The sequence below is a fragment of the Heteronotia binoei genome, chromosome 5 (genome assembly GCF_032191835.1).
Source record: "Heteronotia binoei isolate CCM8104 ecotype False Entrance Well chromosome 5, APGP_CSIRO_Hbin_v1, whole genome shotgun sequence".
NCBI lineage: Eukaryota > Metazoa > Chordata > Lepidosauria > Squamata > Gekkonidae > Heteronotia > Heteronotia binoei.
Genome location: NC_083227.1, coordinates 1,703,532 through 1,720,194, shown reverse-complemented (window position 1 = coordinate 1,720,194; position 16,663 = coordinate 1,703,532). Strand labels below are relative to the sequence as shown.

Here is a 16,663-nt window from a genome sequence, read left to right as displayed (position 1 = left end):
GTTTCCTCCTTCCACCACTTGTGCACTGGGACTTCTAGTGGCGGAGTGGGGTGCATCTGTCCTTGCTCCCTATGAGACTTAGAAGGAGAAGACAGGCGCCAGCACACATTTTCTCACATACACGTCTTTTTCAAAAACAAATTACCTCCTGCTGTACCAGGCATCTCCCTCCACAAAACATTTAAAGGGGATAGGGGGAGTACCTTCGTTCATTTTCTAACATTTGTTCTCATAGCCCTTTTCAGAGTTTCACATTTCCCCATCCCCAACATTCCTTCTGATACAACATTTGCATACATCCTCCACTCCTTGCTCCCCTTCACGATTCACCCCCTCCTCTTCTCTCGTCCTGTCTCTGCCCCTTCCTTTCCATCCACCCCATCAACTTAACGATCTTCGTTTCCTTCTCAGCCTCCCTCCTTGCAATAACTTCCCATGCCTCTACCATTAGTCCAGTCAGGGCTCCGTCAACAACCCTCCAATTTCTGTAATTTCTTTCTGGGTTACTCTGTTCCACAAGGTAGAACTTCAATACTGTACGCCCCCCTCCATATCAGGAGTCAACCCCGGTACGACCTTCAATCCCTCAAGAAATTGGAAGGGTGGGTCACTTCCCCCCCGTGGTTTCCCAAAAGCCTTATGAAAACTCACACGTACCCTCTCAATCATCTCCCCCCTTGTTCCAAATCTTGTTCCTTCCTCCTGCTCCCCCCATTCCTGCATTCGGTCCTAGACCTCTCCATAAATACGTTGTCCCCTCCCTGTTCCGGCTGTTCCACTCCCGTGGAGCCGTAGGGGCCCCGCTAAATAACCATTAGAATTCCACGGAGGAGCGTCTTCCTCCTCAGGTGCAACAGCAACCGCCATCATTGCAGCAGCCGCTAAAAACTCCACTCAAACCTTCTCACAATACAAATTTAGGGGTGCCTCCAGGCGCGGCACCAACCGTAGCCAATATTGCTTCATGTTCAAAATAATTTCCTCACCATGGCCAGCGATGCCCAAATGGGAGATCTAAAAGAGGCCATTGAATAACACACTTCTTCACCAGTTGTTCCTTAGTTACCCCATAGTCTTTAAATCTATCTCAAACTTTTAATAGGCGGACAAGGGGCTTCCCACCGGGAACCCCACCTTCCGCTGGCGCTCCCGTACTGCCGGCTGCCCATTTTCCTGCCCTTGTTCCTTGGGGACGTCTCCCCTGCGCCCCTTATCCTTAGACCCCTGGTTTCCCATGGTGTCTAGTTTAACCATTTCAACTCACCAACTTTCCGTCGTCAGTAGAGTCGTCCCGTTCCGTTGATCATTGAAGGACCCGCAACAGTTCTTGTCACCCTTGGGTGGCCGGACAGCAGTCAGAAGGAAGAAACCTCAATATGGACAAAAAGTCCGTGGGCCCAAGAGGGTCTTCCCTCCCACTGCCGGGACCCCCTTTAGAGTGACGCATATCCCACCGCTGCCACCAAATTGACACGTGTAGAGTCTGTCTCTGGACTCGAACCAATGACCACTCTAACACTCTTGGTTCCAGCAAGGATCGTTTATTAAAAGCATGGATTGCAATGCATGGAGAGCCGAGGGCAGAGAAAAATCCACCCACCGACTCTAGTGGCTGTGACGCAGCACAGCTGTTATACAGCCTTTGCCTAAAGCCCTGTGAGACCCTCCAATTGGCTGATCTCCTCACAATCTATCCTAACGGTAACGCGCATGCCCCAAGCCATGAGTAAGTTTCCCCCCTCCCGTTTTCCCCTTATCTTATTTTTCTACATACCAACCCTTCACCTTCTTTCTCAGCTCCTGGTACAGATCTTCTTGCACAGATTTTCGCCAGCTCTAACACGTTCCTTTCCTTAGACTAGAGATAAAGAAGAGGCCCCTCTCTCACAATGGCGACATAAGAGGACGGGGGAAATGGACCCAAAACTGTGGCCAGAATTGGGGATGGATCTAGACAGCGGAACTGGGGTACTGCTAGATGCACACATGAGTGGAGTTGGGTCACAGGTTAAATAGGCTACCTTAGACCCTCAGGAGCTGGGAGGTATGAGGGAGGAGAAGGGGGAGGCTCTGCAGTGATCAGGAGGGCTGGACTATTGCAGAGCCAATAGAAAGTTCCTTGGTGGCACCCAATTGGGTACCTGCTCTTGACCAATGAACTTGCCTGGGTCCTGTGTACCTGAAAGAACTTTCAGATTGAAACAGGCCGTGGGGCAGGCTCCAAAGTGACAGTTGGGAAGAAGAACAGAAGTGATTACTGGGTGGGGAACACTTAAGATTAGATGGGCTTATCTGAAAAGGTGACAATAGAGAATCAAATGCTGGCCTAGGTAGCACCCAGCTCATACAATGGAACTTGGCTTTTGGCTGAAGATGGTCTTCCTCTTCGTTAGTCTTCTACCCGGCACCAGTCTTTGTCCTGGGTTTCGTTAGACAAAGGCTTGAGTGGTCTGGCAGGATCCATGCCTGGATAAGCTTGATTGCCTTATGCAAAAGTTGAAGCAACGGTTGGATATGAAGTCAGGAAAACAAGATGGATTCTGGTGGTGTTAGCCTTTGGTTCAGGGGAACAGGCTGGAAACTGTTTGCTTGTACAGTTCATGGTGGCATGGCTTCTTTTACTGTGGTGGCCAAGACTGGGCACACAAGGAGTAGCTGGAAGCACGTCTGTAGTTCTGGCTAACACCCATCCAGAGATGTAGAATGCTGCTGCAAAGCTGAGGCTTATAGTATCCACATAAGCCTTAGAAACTGTGGGCAAAGTCCACTTCTTAGAGCAGATGTGTGCGAGTCAGAACTCCAGGCACCCTGGCAACCATACTGGTTATCACGATGTCCATATGTATGAAAAGTAGGGGGCTTTTCCTTACAGTGCTGCCTTAAGTAGTTTCTCCCCTGTGTGGGTTCTTTGATGATACTGAAGCCTGGAATTCACACTAAATCTCTTTCCACACTCTGAGCATTCAAAACGTTTCTCCCTTGTGTGGGTTCTTAGATGCTTTTGAAGACTGTATTTCAGACTGAATCTCTTTCCACACTCTGAGCATACAAAAAGTTTCTCCCCTGTGTGGGTTACTTGATGCAATTGAAGATTGCCACGGACACTAAATCTCTTTCCACACTCTGAGCATTCATATGGTTTCTCCCTGTGTGGACTCTTTGATGTCGTTGAAGATGGCCGCTGTGAATGAATCTCTTTCCACACTCTGAGCATTCAAATGGTTTCTCCCCTGTGTGGGTTCTCTGATGCTTTTGGAGACTGGAATTCACACTGAATCTCTTTCCACACTCTAAGCATTCAAAAGGTTTCTCCCCTGTGTGGATTCTTTGATGACTCTGAAGACCGCCACGCTGACTGAATCTCTTTCCGCACTCTGAGCATTCAAAAGGTTTCTCCCCTGTGTGGGTTCTCTGATGCTGTTGAAGATTCCCCCTCTCACCAAATCTCAGTCCACACTCTGAGCATTCAAAAGGTTTCTCCCCTGTGTGGGTTAGTTGATGCAGTTGAAGATTGCCACGGACACTAAATCTCTTTCCACACTCTGAGCATTCATACGGTTTCTCCCCTGTGTGGGTTCTTTGATGACTCTGAAGACCACCACGCTGACTGAATCTCTTCCCGCACTCTGAGCATTCAAAAGGTTTCTCCCCTGTGTGGGTTCTCTGATGCTGTTGAAGAGTCCCCCTCTCACCAAATCTCAGTCCACACTCTGAGCATTCAAAAGGTTTCTCCCCTGTGTGGGTTCTTTGATGATACCGAAGACTGCCACGATGAATGAATCTCTTTCCGCACTCTGAGCATTCAAAAGGTTTCTCCCCTGTGTGGGTTCTTTGATGATACCGAAAACTGCCACGATGACTGAATCTCTTTCCGCACTCTGAGCATTCAAAAGGTTTCTCCCCTGTGTGGGTTCTTTGATGATACCGAAAACTGCCACGATGACTGAATCTCTTTCCACACTCCGAGCATTCAAAAGGTTTCTCCCCTGTGTGGTTTCTGATATGCTCTTGAAGATTGCGATTTGAAATGAATCTCTTTCCACACTTTGAGCATTCAAAAGGTTTCTCCCCTGTGTGGGTTCTAAAATGCTTCTGAAGACTGTCACTCTCCCTAAATCTCTGTCCACACTCTGAGCATTCAAATGGTTTCTCCCCTGTGTGAGCTCTTTGATGCACTTGAAGATGGCTACCTCGACTGAATCTCTTTCCGCACTCTGAGCATTCAAAAGGTTTCTCCCCTGTGTGGGTTCTTAGATGCTGCTGAAGACCGGAACTCGTACTGAATGTCTTTCCACATTTTGAGCATTGAAAAGGTTTCTCTCCTGTGTGGGTTCTTAGATGCTGCTGAAGATTGGAACTCATGCTGAATGCCTTTCCACACTCTGAGCATTCAAAAGGTTTCTCTCCTGTATGGGTTCTTAGATGCTGCTGAAGACGGGAACCCACACTGAATGTCTTTCCACACTCTGAGCATTGAAAAGTCTTCTTCCCTGTGTGGGTTCTTTGTGGCTTTTGTAGACTGGAATTCATACTAAGCTTCTTTCCACACTCTGAGAATTCAACATGCTTCTGTGCTGTGTGTATTCTTTGGTGTACCAAAAGCTGTGTTCTGTATCTGAAGTACTTTCCACAATAATGACATTTACATGTCTTCGTTATACTGTGGTTCAGGAAACATGCATTTCCCTTGTTTCGACCGGAGAATGTCATTCCATTCTTGGAACAGATGAATGGCTTCACTCCCGAAGGAGTCCGTTGGTGACGGCTGGAGACTGGGATTTCATGGAAGCTGCTTCCTTGGCAAGGAATGGTCTTAACTCCCCTTTTCGCTATACGTTTTCCTTCCTGCCTCTGTGGTTCATCTCTGTTCTCGAAGTTTCCTTCAGCTTGTTCAGTCTTGGCTTTTTCCAGTGGGAACCCATGAAATTCCCCAACTGGCTCTTCAACATCTCCTGCTGCAATAAAGAGGGAAGTCAAATCGCAACTCACACAAGGAGCCAAGGCACCTACTACAAACTCCTAACTCATGACTAAGCAATTTTTGACTCCTGAACTGCTGGTGACAACCTTTCCCTGCCCACCCCTCCTGTAGAGCTTTTCCTACATTCTGACTATCCCTCCCCTCCCCAAAACTCTCTAAATGTACTTGAAGGGAAAAGATGGCAAAGATATTTTCCTCTGTGCTTCCCATTTGCCTTGCCATGAAGGTCTTTAGACCTGCAGTTTGGTGTAGTGGTTAAGTGTGCGGACTCTTATCTGGTATAGCTGGGTTTGATTCCCCACTCCTCCACTTGCACCTGCTGGAATGGCCTTGGGTCAGCTGTAGCTCTCGTAGGAGTTGTCCTTGAAAGGGCAGCTTCTGGGAGAGCTCTCTCAGCCGCACCCACCTCACAGGGTGTCTGTTGCAGTGGGTGAGGGGAGCTAAAGGAGATTGTGACCACTCTGATTCAAAGTATACGGCAGGATATAAATCCAATATTGTCTTCTTCTTCTTCTTTGATGATCAAAGTGATCATAATGTCTAGTCCCGTGACAGAGAGTTTCCTTCTTTGTGTGATGAGAGAGATGAAGAGCTGATCTTCAGACTCCCATAACAGGGGTCTGCTGGCTAGGGGGAGAAGTTAGGATTTCACTGCAGTCTTTTGTATATCCCTGCTTTCTTTGGGACAGAGAAAAGAGGAGGAAGAGTGAAACGAGGCCTTTGTCTGTCTTCACCTCAGGTCACTGCACCCACCCTGCCTCTCCTGCTGGCCACGACATTGACCACAGTGGCCCCTGGACCAGCCTGGTGTGTCGGCGGATCTCAGAGCCCACTCAGCTCCTGGAGTCCTCCAGAGGGGGGGAGTACAGGACCAAGCCTCACAAGGACCTATTGCTTTCCCATATCTTGATTCACACATCATCACAATGGCAGCAATTCGCACCTTTGAAAGATCCTTACCCAGAGAGGCCACATTCCCGTAGTTCTCCAGCATGACTTCCCTGTAGAGATCTCTTTGGTCTGGATCCAGCAGGGCCCACTCAGCCTCGGTGAAAAACACAGCCACCTCCTCGAAGGAAAAAGGACCCTGAAAGAAAAAACAGGTTTCCTCATCAGACATTGTCCCAGTCAAGACTGTACTCTGGACAGGGGCATTCTGGGGTGGTGCAGGATGGAGAACTTGCCAGGGGGGTAAAGGGAGCGGCCTTCAGAGCCCCTCTCGCTCAGACACATGAGCAGCAACTGCAGGAGCAAAAGCCCCCCTGAGGAAGAGGGGGGAACTCAGGCCGTCCCCCGCTCATCTTCCCTACCTGGACTGCAGGGGCAGCAGCCGTTTCCACTCCTCCACAAAGGCTCAGCACCGTCTCTTCACTGCCTGTGAGGGAGAGAATGTTGGAATAAAGGGTGTTAGGAGAGACTTCATATTTTCTTTGTTTGTTCAAATCCTGCTTCATGCACCCCTGTGCCCAAGGCTGTGAAACCTTGTCCTGGATATACTTTAAAAAATGTGTAACAATTTTGAGTAAACTTGAGGGAGAGGTAAGGAGAAGCCTCAGGGAGGGGTGGGGTATAATCACTGCCAACACATTTCCAGTTTGGTGTACTGAGCCAGTGCGGTGTAGTGGTTAAGTGTGCGGACTCTTATCTGGGAGAATCGGGTTTGATTCTCCACTCCTCCACTTGTACCTGCTGGAATGGCCTTGGGTCAGCCATAACTCTGGCAGAGATTGTCCTTGAAAGGGCAGCTTCTGTCAGAGCCCTCTCGGCCCCACCCACCTCACAGGGTGTCTGATGTAGGGGAGGAAGTTAAAGGAGATTATGAGCCAATCTGAGACTCAAACTCAGTCTTTTCCAATATCTTCATCATCATCATCACCATCATCATCATCTTCTCCTCCTCCTCCTTCATAACCTGAGACTTATCCTGTGAACTTCAGAGCTCAAAACTGTGACAGCATCTTGGCTCGATCAGACGAAAGGCTCAGAAATGCCATTCTCTGGGTGCCTGGGCCTTCCAATGAACCTTTGTGATTAGGTTTCCGGGGAGAGGGATGGGGTGGTGGGGTTGGAAGAAATGAGGTGAAAGATACATAAGAACATAAGAACATAAGAGAAGCCATGTTAGATCAGGCCAATGGCCCATCCAGTCCAACATTCTGTGTCACACAGCGGCCAAATATATATATATATATATATACACACACACACACACTGTGGCTAATAGCCACTGATGGACCTCTGCTCCATATTTTTATCTAACCCCTTCTTGAAGGTGGCTATGCTTGTGGACGCCACCACCTCCTGTGGCAGTGAATTCCACATGTTAATCACCCTTTGGGTGAAAAAGTACTTCCTTTTATCCGTTTTAACCTGTCTGCTCAGCAATTTCATCGAATGCCCACGAGTTCTTGTATTGTGAGAAAGGGAGAAAAGTACTTCTTTCTCTACTTTCTCCATCCCATGCATTATCTTGTAAACTTCTATCATGTCACCCCTCAGTCGACGTTTCTCCAAGCTAAAGAGCCCTAAGCGTTTCAACCTTTCTTCATAGGGAAGGTGTTCCAGCCCTTTAATCATTTTAGTTGCCCTTTTCTGAACTTTCTCCAATGCTATAATATCCTTTTTGAGGTGCGGCGACCAGAACTGCACACAGTACTCCAAATGAGACCGCACCATCGATTTATACAGAGGCATTATGATACTGGCTGATTTGTTTTCAATTCCCTTCCTAATAATTCCCAGCATGGCGTTGGCCTTTTTTATTGCAAACGCACACTGTCTTGACATTTTCAGTGAATTATCTACCATGACCCCAAGATCTCTCTCTTGGTCTGTCTCTGCCAGTTCACACCCCATCAACTTGTATTTGTAGCTGGGATTCTTGGCCCCAATGTGCATTACTTTGCACTTGGCCACATTGAACCGCATCTGCCACGTTGACGCCCACTCACCCAGCCTCAACAGATCCCTTTGGAGTTCCTCACAATCCTCTCTGGTTCTCACCACCCTGAACAATTTAGTGTCATCCGCAAATTTGGCCACTTCACTGCTCACTCCCAACTCTAAATCATTTATGAACAAGTTAAAGAGGATGGGACCCAGTACCGAGCCCTGCGGCACCCCACTGCTTACCGTCCTCCACTGCGAAGACTGCCCATTTATACTCACTCTCTGCTTCCTATTACTCAGCCAGTTTTTGATCCACAAGAGGACCTGTCCTTTTACTCCATGACTCTCAAGCTTTCTAAGGAGCCTTTGATGAGGAACTTTATCAAAAGCTTTCTGGAAGTCAAGGTAAACAACATCTATCGGGTCTCCTTTGTCCACATGTTTGTTCACCCCTTCAAAGAAATGTAACAGGTTAGTGAGGCAAGATCTTCCCTTGCAGAACCCATGCTGAGTCTTCCTCAATAACCCGTGTTCATCAATGTGCCTACTCATTCTGTCCTTGATAATGGTTTCTACCAACTTTCCCGGTATTGAAGTCAGACTGACTGGCCTGTAATTTCCCGGATCTCCTCTGGAACCCTTTTTAAAGATGGGGGTAACATTTGCTACCTTCCAGTCCTCAGGAACGGAGGCAGATTTCAATGAAAGATTACAGATTTTTGTTAGAAATCACATCCGTTCAAAAACCCAAACATTATATTCGCACATCTGAAATCTAGAGGGTAATATTTAGGGGTTTCTTGAGTGTCTGCTGATCCTCCGATCTCATGTCTGAATGTTCAATGAGATGAGACGTCACATCCACTCCTTGCTCTTCCTCCAAAGCTCCCAGCGGTGAGAGACCAACTTTTCTTTTTTGAGCTGCCTTAAATCCCTCTAATGGAAGGTATGGAAGGTGATATAGGAATACTTTAGTTAACATGAGGAATTCACTGCTTGAGGAAGAGGCGGTGGCTACAAACACAGACAGCTTCAAGAGGGGACTGGATAAACATATGAAGCAGAAGCCCATCAGTGGCCATCAGCTACTAGGTGCAAATGGAACCTTGTGGCGTGCAAAAATATTTCCTTTTTCTCCTGTCCTGTATCTTTGTCATGATCTGAGGCCTAGTACGGCCTAGAGGACAGGGAGAAGCCTGCCTAGGAGTTTCTAGTAGGCATACATCTCCCAGGATCCCTTCTGGATCCTGGGAGATGTATGCCGCCCTGAGCCTGCTCCGGCGGGGAGGGCGGGATACAAATAAAATTTGTTGTTGTTGTTGTTCTGTCTCTCTGATTGGGTGGCAGAATTTTGGAGGAAAAACTAGCTCAGGGGCAGTGTGCCCTCTAAGCTGAGTGAGTGTGAGCTGGCTCACAGTTTTTTAGCCTCTTGCTCACACATTTTTGTCTCAGCTCAGGAAAAATGGCCCCAGAGCAAACTAATTTATACAGACAACTTCAATGCCAGTAGCTCATGGAGTAGAATTTTTGCTCACAAGACTCCACAGCTTAGAGGGCGCTTTGCCCAGAGGGGGAGGGAAAGCATGAAAGGCCTGGCTGGAAAGGACGGTTGTTCTCTCTGCTGAGGCTGGAAGGGAGGAGGCTGCAGCTGCAGGGAAATCCCTCATCCAGGGAGGAGGAGTGAATTGGTTTGACTTACAGAAGGGGACGTGTCTCTCGTCACGCTAGGGCTTTACTTAGATCCAAGTGGACAGCCGTGTTGGTCTGGAGCAGTTAAACAAAGCAGGAGCTAAGGTGCTGCTTTAAGACCAACAAGGTTTTATTCGGAATGTAAGCTTTCGTGTGCTAAAAGCACACTGCTTCAGACATGTGGATCAGTTACAGTGGGCTGAAATACATGCAGTTTGTTGACTAAGAGGGCAAACGGATACAGATCTGGGATCACATGGTGGAGCAGTGTGACAGTTTAGAAGAACATTTGGTCTGGATGGCCATAAAAGGTAATAAAAGTTGCTTGCCAACTGGTGTTTCTGCAAGGCTAAGTAAATTACCAAAGGACACGTATGTCCTTGTTGATGTCCACCTGATTTACTACTCAACATCAATCTGTACATTATAAACATCATTCTAGTTTGCCATTTAGAAGAAAAGAATACATAAAATGGAAATGGGTCAAGTATAGTTAATGAGATAAACAGCCGGGGGAATGCGCATGCTCTAGAGGAAGAAGCCTCGGCTCGTCCCTCTCCGGATAAGAAAAGAGATTAAGACCGAAAGATAAGTAAATATTGAAATACGGGAGTCATAATACTTGGCAGTGAGGCTAGATAAGTGAGAGAAGAAGAGAGCCAGCAGTTTAAAGAAGGGAGTTTTTTGGCAAAACAGATAAGGAACGGAGGAGGTAATTAGCAGCATAGAAATGGCTGCCACTACAGTGAAACAGCTTTCGGAACAAATAGCACAGTTTCAGGCGTTAATGATACAATCTCAGAGCAAGACAGAAGAAACTGTTGCTGAAATAAAAAATGACGTCACTCAGATAAACAAGGACCTGCAAGATATTAGGCAACTGGCCAATAAGGCAGATAAGACAGCTTTGGCAAATAAGAAGGATATCACTCATTTAAAGGAACAGATTAAGAGCCTCTCTGACAGAGCAAGAAGGGCAAACCTTATTGTCCATGGTATTTCAGAAGACATTGACTCACGACACTTGGAAGATGGGATGATAAAATGGCTTTCAGAACAACAAACGGGGGTATCAATTAGTGCTGACCATGTTGAAAGAGTTCATAGGCTGAGGAGTCGAAGATCTGGAGGTGACCCTAGACCAGCGATTATTAAATTCACAAGAGAAAAAGTGCAGCAGCAAGTGTTTTTGGCCTTGAAGAAAAAGAAGGCGCTGGAGTTTAAAGAGAAAAAGGGTTTTGTGAGACAACACCTATGTAGTGAGGCACTGGAAGAAAAAAGACAAATGAAGCCATTTGCAGACAAACTCTTTCAGAACAAGATATTGTTTACATGGGCTTACCCAGCCACTATTGTAATTTATAAAGAAGGAAAAAGACTCACAGCAAGGAACCCAGCTGAGGCAAAGAAACTCTTGGAGAAGATGGGTCTGGACCCAGGGGAAACAGGAACCCAACCAGAGGAAGAGTTTAATGTCGATGAACCAGAGGAGGGGCCTTCTACACGTCAGGAGAAACGACAGAGGACGAGACTATAAGGCGTTTAAAGGAGAAGGAGGAACTTCTAAAAAAAAGGGAAGTACCCCATAAATAAGAGGGAGGGGATGTTACGGTCTTAAATGAAGGAAACAATAAAAGATCCAGGAGGGGGGGGGAAGTGTGCCCACCCAAAGGTATAGGGAGGGTGGAGAGATCAACCCAAATGTGAGCCCTATACCAGAAGAGGGGAGGGGGGATGAGGGGGAAGATTGGGGGGAAAGGGTGTGGGAGGGGGAAAGGGAGAAAGAGGAGAAGAGTAATAGAACTTGTTATCCAGCCAGGGAAGAGTGTAAAAGGGAAGGATTATGGCTAAAACTTTGAAAATGCTTTCACTGAATGTCAATGGACTAAGTTCAGACCTGAAAAGATATAGATTAACAAGAATGGCAAAACAGCAAAATATAGATATAACGTATTTACAGGAAATACATTTTTTTTTAATTCAATTTATATAAGGCAAGGGACGACACTAAACCGTTGATTAAACACCCAGGGTGGAAAGTATTGGCTGAAGCTAGAGGTAGAACTAAGACGAAAGGAGTAGCAATTTTAGTACATACAAGGATTGATATTAGGACATTAGATCTCATTAGTGATAGGGAAGGGAGATATCTGTTTATTAAAGGTAGGTTCCAAAACAGAGTGATAACTTTGATAAATATATATATGCCCCAAATACAGGACAGAGGAGATTTTTGAATAAAGTTATGCAAAAAGTTCAGAGCTTCTCAGAGGAAGAAGTTATTATAGCAGGAGACTTTAACATAGATATGACTAAAGAGAAGGAAGTTCGGTGGAAAAGGAATTTGGTAGATGCGCATGAAGCCTTAGGCTTGGTTCCAAAGCCGACACATTTATCAAGTAGACACAAGACAGCTTCCGGTATTGATTATATATTTCTTAAAAAATCAAATAATTGGGAGTTGAGGAAAGTAGCTACCCATCCAATATGGATTTCAGAATTGGGGATAAATTCTGAATATAGAATTGGGGATAAAAAATGGGCAAATTGGAAGGACCTGGAGATTTAACAGTATGGTTCTATTAAAAAAAGAAAATAGACAATATATGGAAAATCAAGTGAAAAAATATTTTAGAGAAAATAAGGGTACAGTGGCCACGGATATCCTGTGGGAAGTGGCAAAGGCAGTGTTAAGAGGACATTGCATGATGAAGGAGAAAGAAATTAAAAAAGAATGGTATGCTAATAAGACACAGAAACTCCAGGAATTAGGTGCACTGCAGTGTAGTCAAGGTATTAGATTCTGCCCTGATAGGAAAAAAAAGATCAAAGAGATTAGGAAACAATTGGACTTTATAGATTCGAGGGCATTATGGAAGAAACAAACCATGGTAAGAAATGAGTTTCAAAGAGATTCAATAAATTCCGTTAGGAGACTGGCTAATTATTTCAAGAATAGGAAAGAAAAGCAAAAGGTGGAAGGTATAAGAAGACAAGGAAGGGTCACGCAGAACCCGAGATAAATTAGACAAGCGTTTCAAGAATTCTATAAAGACTTATATGCCAGGAGGGATATAACGGAACATATTGAAAAAAATGGAGAAGGGTTGAAAGACATCGATAAAGAGAGTTTGGAGAAGGAAATAACAGTTCAAGAAATAGAGGAAGTTGTGAACAATTTAAAAGTGGGTAAATCCCCGGGGCCAGATGGCTTTACTGCAGATTTTTATAAGGAGATGAAGGAGTTACTGATCCCGGAATTACAACAAGTGTTCAATGCTATATTGAGGGGAGGGAAAGCTCCTGACTCTTGGAGAATGGCTGAAATAACTTTAATATTAAAACCTCAGAAAGATCCTCGGGAAGTGGGTTCATATAGACCAATAAGTCTACTTAACCAGGACTACAAAATATTTGCCAAAGTTTTAGCAAATAGACTAAGGAATATATTACCTTATATAATAAAAGAGGATCAATATGGATTTGTGAAGAATAGGAGTATTGCACATCCTATAAGGAATATATTAAACATATTGTACCATAGACATTCTGGGCAACTTGCTTTGCTTAAATTAGATGTATATAAGGCATTTGATACGCTGTCCCATGAATTCTTATGGTCCATAATGAAGAAGTATGGGATCGGGCCACTATTCTTAAAAGCCATTCAGGAGGTCTATAGGGAGGGGTCAGCAGTGGTAAGAGTAAATAATGGGCATACGGATCAGTTCTCAATTGAGAGGGGGGTAAGGCAGGGGTGTCCACTTTCCCCATCCTTATTTATAATGGCGATAGAGCAATTAGCAGAAAGAATTAGGAATTCAGGCAGAATAGAAGGCTGTAGAATGGGAAAGGAGGAAATAAAAATCAACTTGTTTGCAGATGATTTAATTATGACAATATCTAACCCGAAAGAAGCCGTTAGGGAAACGAAAATTATATTAGAGGATTTTGAAGCTGCATCAGATCTAAGAATAAATATGGAAAAGTCAGAAATAATGTACTTTAATGTTGGATTGGATGAAAGGAAAGAAATTAATAGGATAACTAATATGGGGATGGGAGTTAAGAAATTTAAATATTTAGGGATAGAAATCTATAAAAATATCAACAGGATAGTGGAAGGAAATTATAAAAAAAATCTGGGAGAAGATAGAGAGGGCTATGCAGCAGTGGGGGAAAAGGACGATGAGTTTGACCACTAAGATAAAGAGTGTATCGATGTTTTGGATGCCAAGGTTGTTGTACCTTTTTCAAACGATACCATTGGAGTTAGATAAGCAAAAAATGATTAACTGGAACACTAAAATAAGGGAATGGATATTTGGAAGTAGGAAACTTAGAATCCCAAAAAAATTAGCATACAACCATCAATCAGAACTTGGATGGGGAGTTCCAGATATAATTAATTACTATGAAGCGTTTCAGCTTAAGGCATTATTAGAGATAGAGAAGGAAGGGGATCAGAAATGGATAAGGTTTGAGAATGAAGCTAATAATGGGGTAGGAAAACATGGCATCTTTACGAACAAGGGGGTGAAGGGACTTAATTTAAACGTGGGACCAAGGGAAAATGGGTTAAATGTGTGGAAGAAATGGCAGACGAAATGGCTGAATCGGGTATCTAGATGGATGCTATTAGAAACATTGATGGAGGGAGATAAGGAGCACAGGTGGAGCAAACTACTTAAGATTAAAGGATTTAGAAGATTAGAAAACTTGTTAATATAAGATAAATTAAAACCATTACAGGAGTTACAAGAAGCCGTAGGAGTACAATATTGGCTTAAGGCTACAGGATTGTATACTAAAGTTTAGAAGGAAGTGGAGAAGAGTAATTTAAATGAAGAGGAACCTATGGAAAGGTTTTACAAATTAATGGGAAAAACAAAAAAAGGATTAGTAAGCATCTTATACAGGAGTATGAATTCAGGCAATGAAGGATCATTAAGCTTCCTTCAACGGACATGGAGTTCAGAAGGCCAGATAACAAAACGAACAGGGGCGAAGATAATGGAAGGTTTAAAAAAAGTTAAGATTCATAAAGTCAGAGAAATGGAACTGAAATTTTTCACCAAATGGTATAGAACTCCGGCTACTTTAGCCAATATGTTTCCTGCGTTGAGCCCCCTTCCTGGAGCGCGATGACCTAGCAACAGTGATTCATGCTACGGTCACCTCGAGGCTGGATTACTGTAATGCCCTCTACATGGGGCTACCCTTGTGCCGGACCCGGAAACTGCAGCTAGTGCAGAACGCCGCTGCCCGGCTGCTATTAGGGCTCCCAAGATGGGAGCACATACGGTCGGGGCTCCGGGACCTGCACTGGCTGCCAGTAACATTCCGAGTCCAGTACAAGGTGTTGGTCATTACCTTTAAAGCCCTATATGGCCTAGGACCTGCCTACCTTAGGGACCGTCTCTCCCCACATGTTCCCCAGAGAGTACTACGGTCGGGTTCACAAAACCTGCTGGTAATCCCCGGGCCAAAGGAGGCCCGTCTAAAATCCACCAGGGACCGGGCCTTCTCAATAATGGCACCTTACTGGTGGAACCAGCTGCCGGAGGAGGTGCGGGCCCTGCGGGACCTAGGACAGTTCCGCAGGGCCTGTAAGACAGCCCTCTTCCGGCAGGCCTATAACATCTAACTGACAATGAGGATACCTTCTGAATGGAATAAAATGCACATACAGACCGCTGGTTTTATTTTTATTTGTTTTATTAATTATGGTTTAAATTGTATCTGTAAATGCTTTTAAATTGAATCTGTGTAAATTATTATGCTGTAAGCAGCCCTGAGACACTTCGGTGAGAAGAGCGGGATATAAGTCTAAATATAAATAAATATAAATAAATAAATAAGTGTTGGCACTGTAAGAAAGAGAAGGGATGGTACACCCACATGTGGTAGGAGTGCCTTGAGGCCAAGAAAGTATGGGAAATGGTAGTGGGAAGGATAAAGAAATTCTTTCAGGTAGACTTGAGAATTAACTTTGAATTAATGCAGATGAGTATATTAGGGAATGAGATAACAGGGAAGAATAATCAAGATATACTAAAAGCAATGATATCAGCGGGTAAAGCGGTAATAGCAGCAGGATGGAAGGATAAAAGTAAATGGAAGGAAAGAACTTGGCATAACTATCTCTTCGATTTTATCCAGTCAGATATAGCTGCTATAATGTCGCAAGAAGAATCATGGGAGGAAAAAAAGATCAAGAATCAAAGAAAAGTGGCGGACCTACCTGAAATGGGCGAAGGAAGAAAGGAGAGTGGACATTCAGCGGAAGCTACAAGTCCTTTGTCCCTGGCTGGAAAAAGAAGAGGATGTATAGACTAAGGGGGGTGGGTAGGGGAAAAAAATGTAAATGGATACTAGAAAGCATGTAGAGAAATGGATAATGAATAAGAATAAAAATATACATTAAAAAAATGAGATAAACAGCCAACATCCCTTATTTGAGTATGTCGATATTAAACATTATTCTGATATACTATTGTTAAAGAGAAATATATTCTCCCATTCACTGTTGCACAAAAATTGCAGTCAACCTCTGAATCCCAGAGCCAGGAGGCAGCATCAGGGGAAGGCCTCGGCCTCCATGCCCTGTGGCTTGTTGTCGAGAGGAACTATTTGGCCCCTGTGTAAGACAGGAGGCTGGACTAGAGGGACCCTTACTGGTCTGATCCAGCCTCAGCCTCTCTTACTACCCACTGATTGTTTGAGCACTATAAATAAACTGTTGTTGTTAGGTTGCCTGAGTCCTCACGTCTGCTTCGTCATGGCTAAAAGGTTTTGCTAAGAAGGAAGATTCAGGGGTTGGGGGGGTACTCTGGGCCCCCAGAAAGGCCCTGACCAGAGCGGTGGCAGCCTGTAGAAGTCCCTTCCTGGTCCCCTGCTGAGTCACAACTTTCTATCCAACAACTTTACAAATCTGGGCGCAAGTCACCCTTACCATGTGAGAGGTCCTCTTGGGCACGCTCCTGGGCCTGCGCCTTCTGCTCTTCCTCCAAAGGAGACCCTTCCTCAGAGAACTCTACTTCCATCTTCAAAGATGGTCCCCACATCTGGAGCAGAAGGAAGAGAGACAGGGAAGAGCAGGAA

The 16,663-nt window shown here is 44.9% G+C and overlaps 1 protein-coding gene across 1 annotated transcript; it reads right to left on the bottom strand.

The window, feature by feature from the left end:
* Nucleotides 1–3,072: 3,072 nt before the first annotated feature.
* LOC132571371 (gastrula zinc finger protein XlCGF26.1-like) lies at nucleotides 3,073–16,605 on the bottom strand. Its single transcript, XM_060238171.1, has 2 exons — nucleotides 16,515–16,605; nucleotides 3,073–4,955 (listed from the first exon to the last, which is right to left on the bottom strand). Exons 1-2 carry the CDS (start codon nucleotides 16,603–16,605, stop codon nucleotides 3,073–3,075), a joined length of 1,974 nt encoding a protein of 657 aa, XP_060094154.1.
* Between the last annotated feature and the right edge of the window lie 58 nt (nucleotides 16,606–16,663).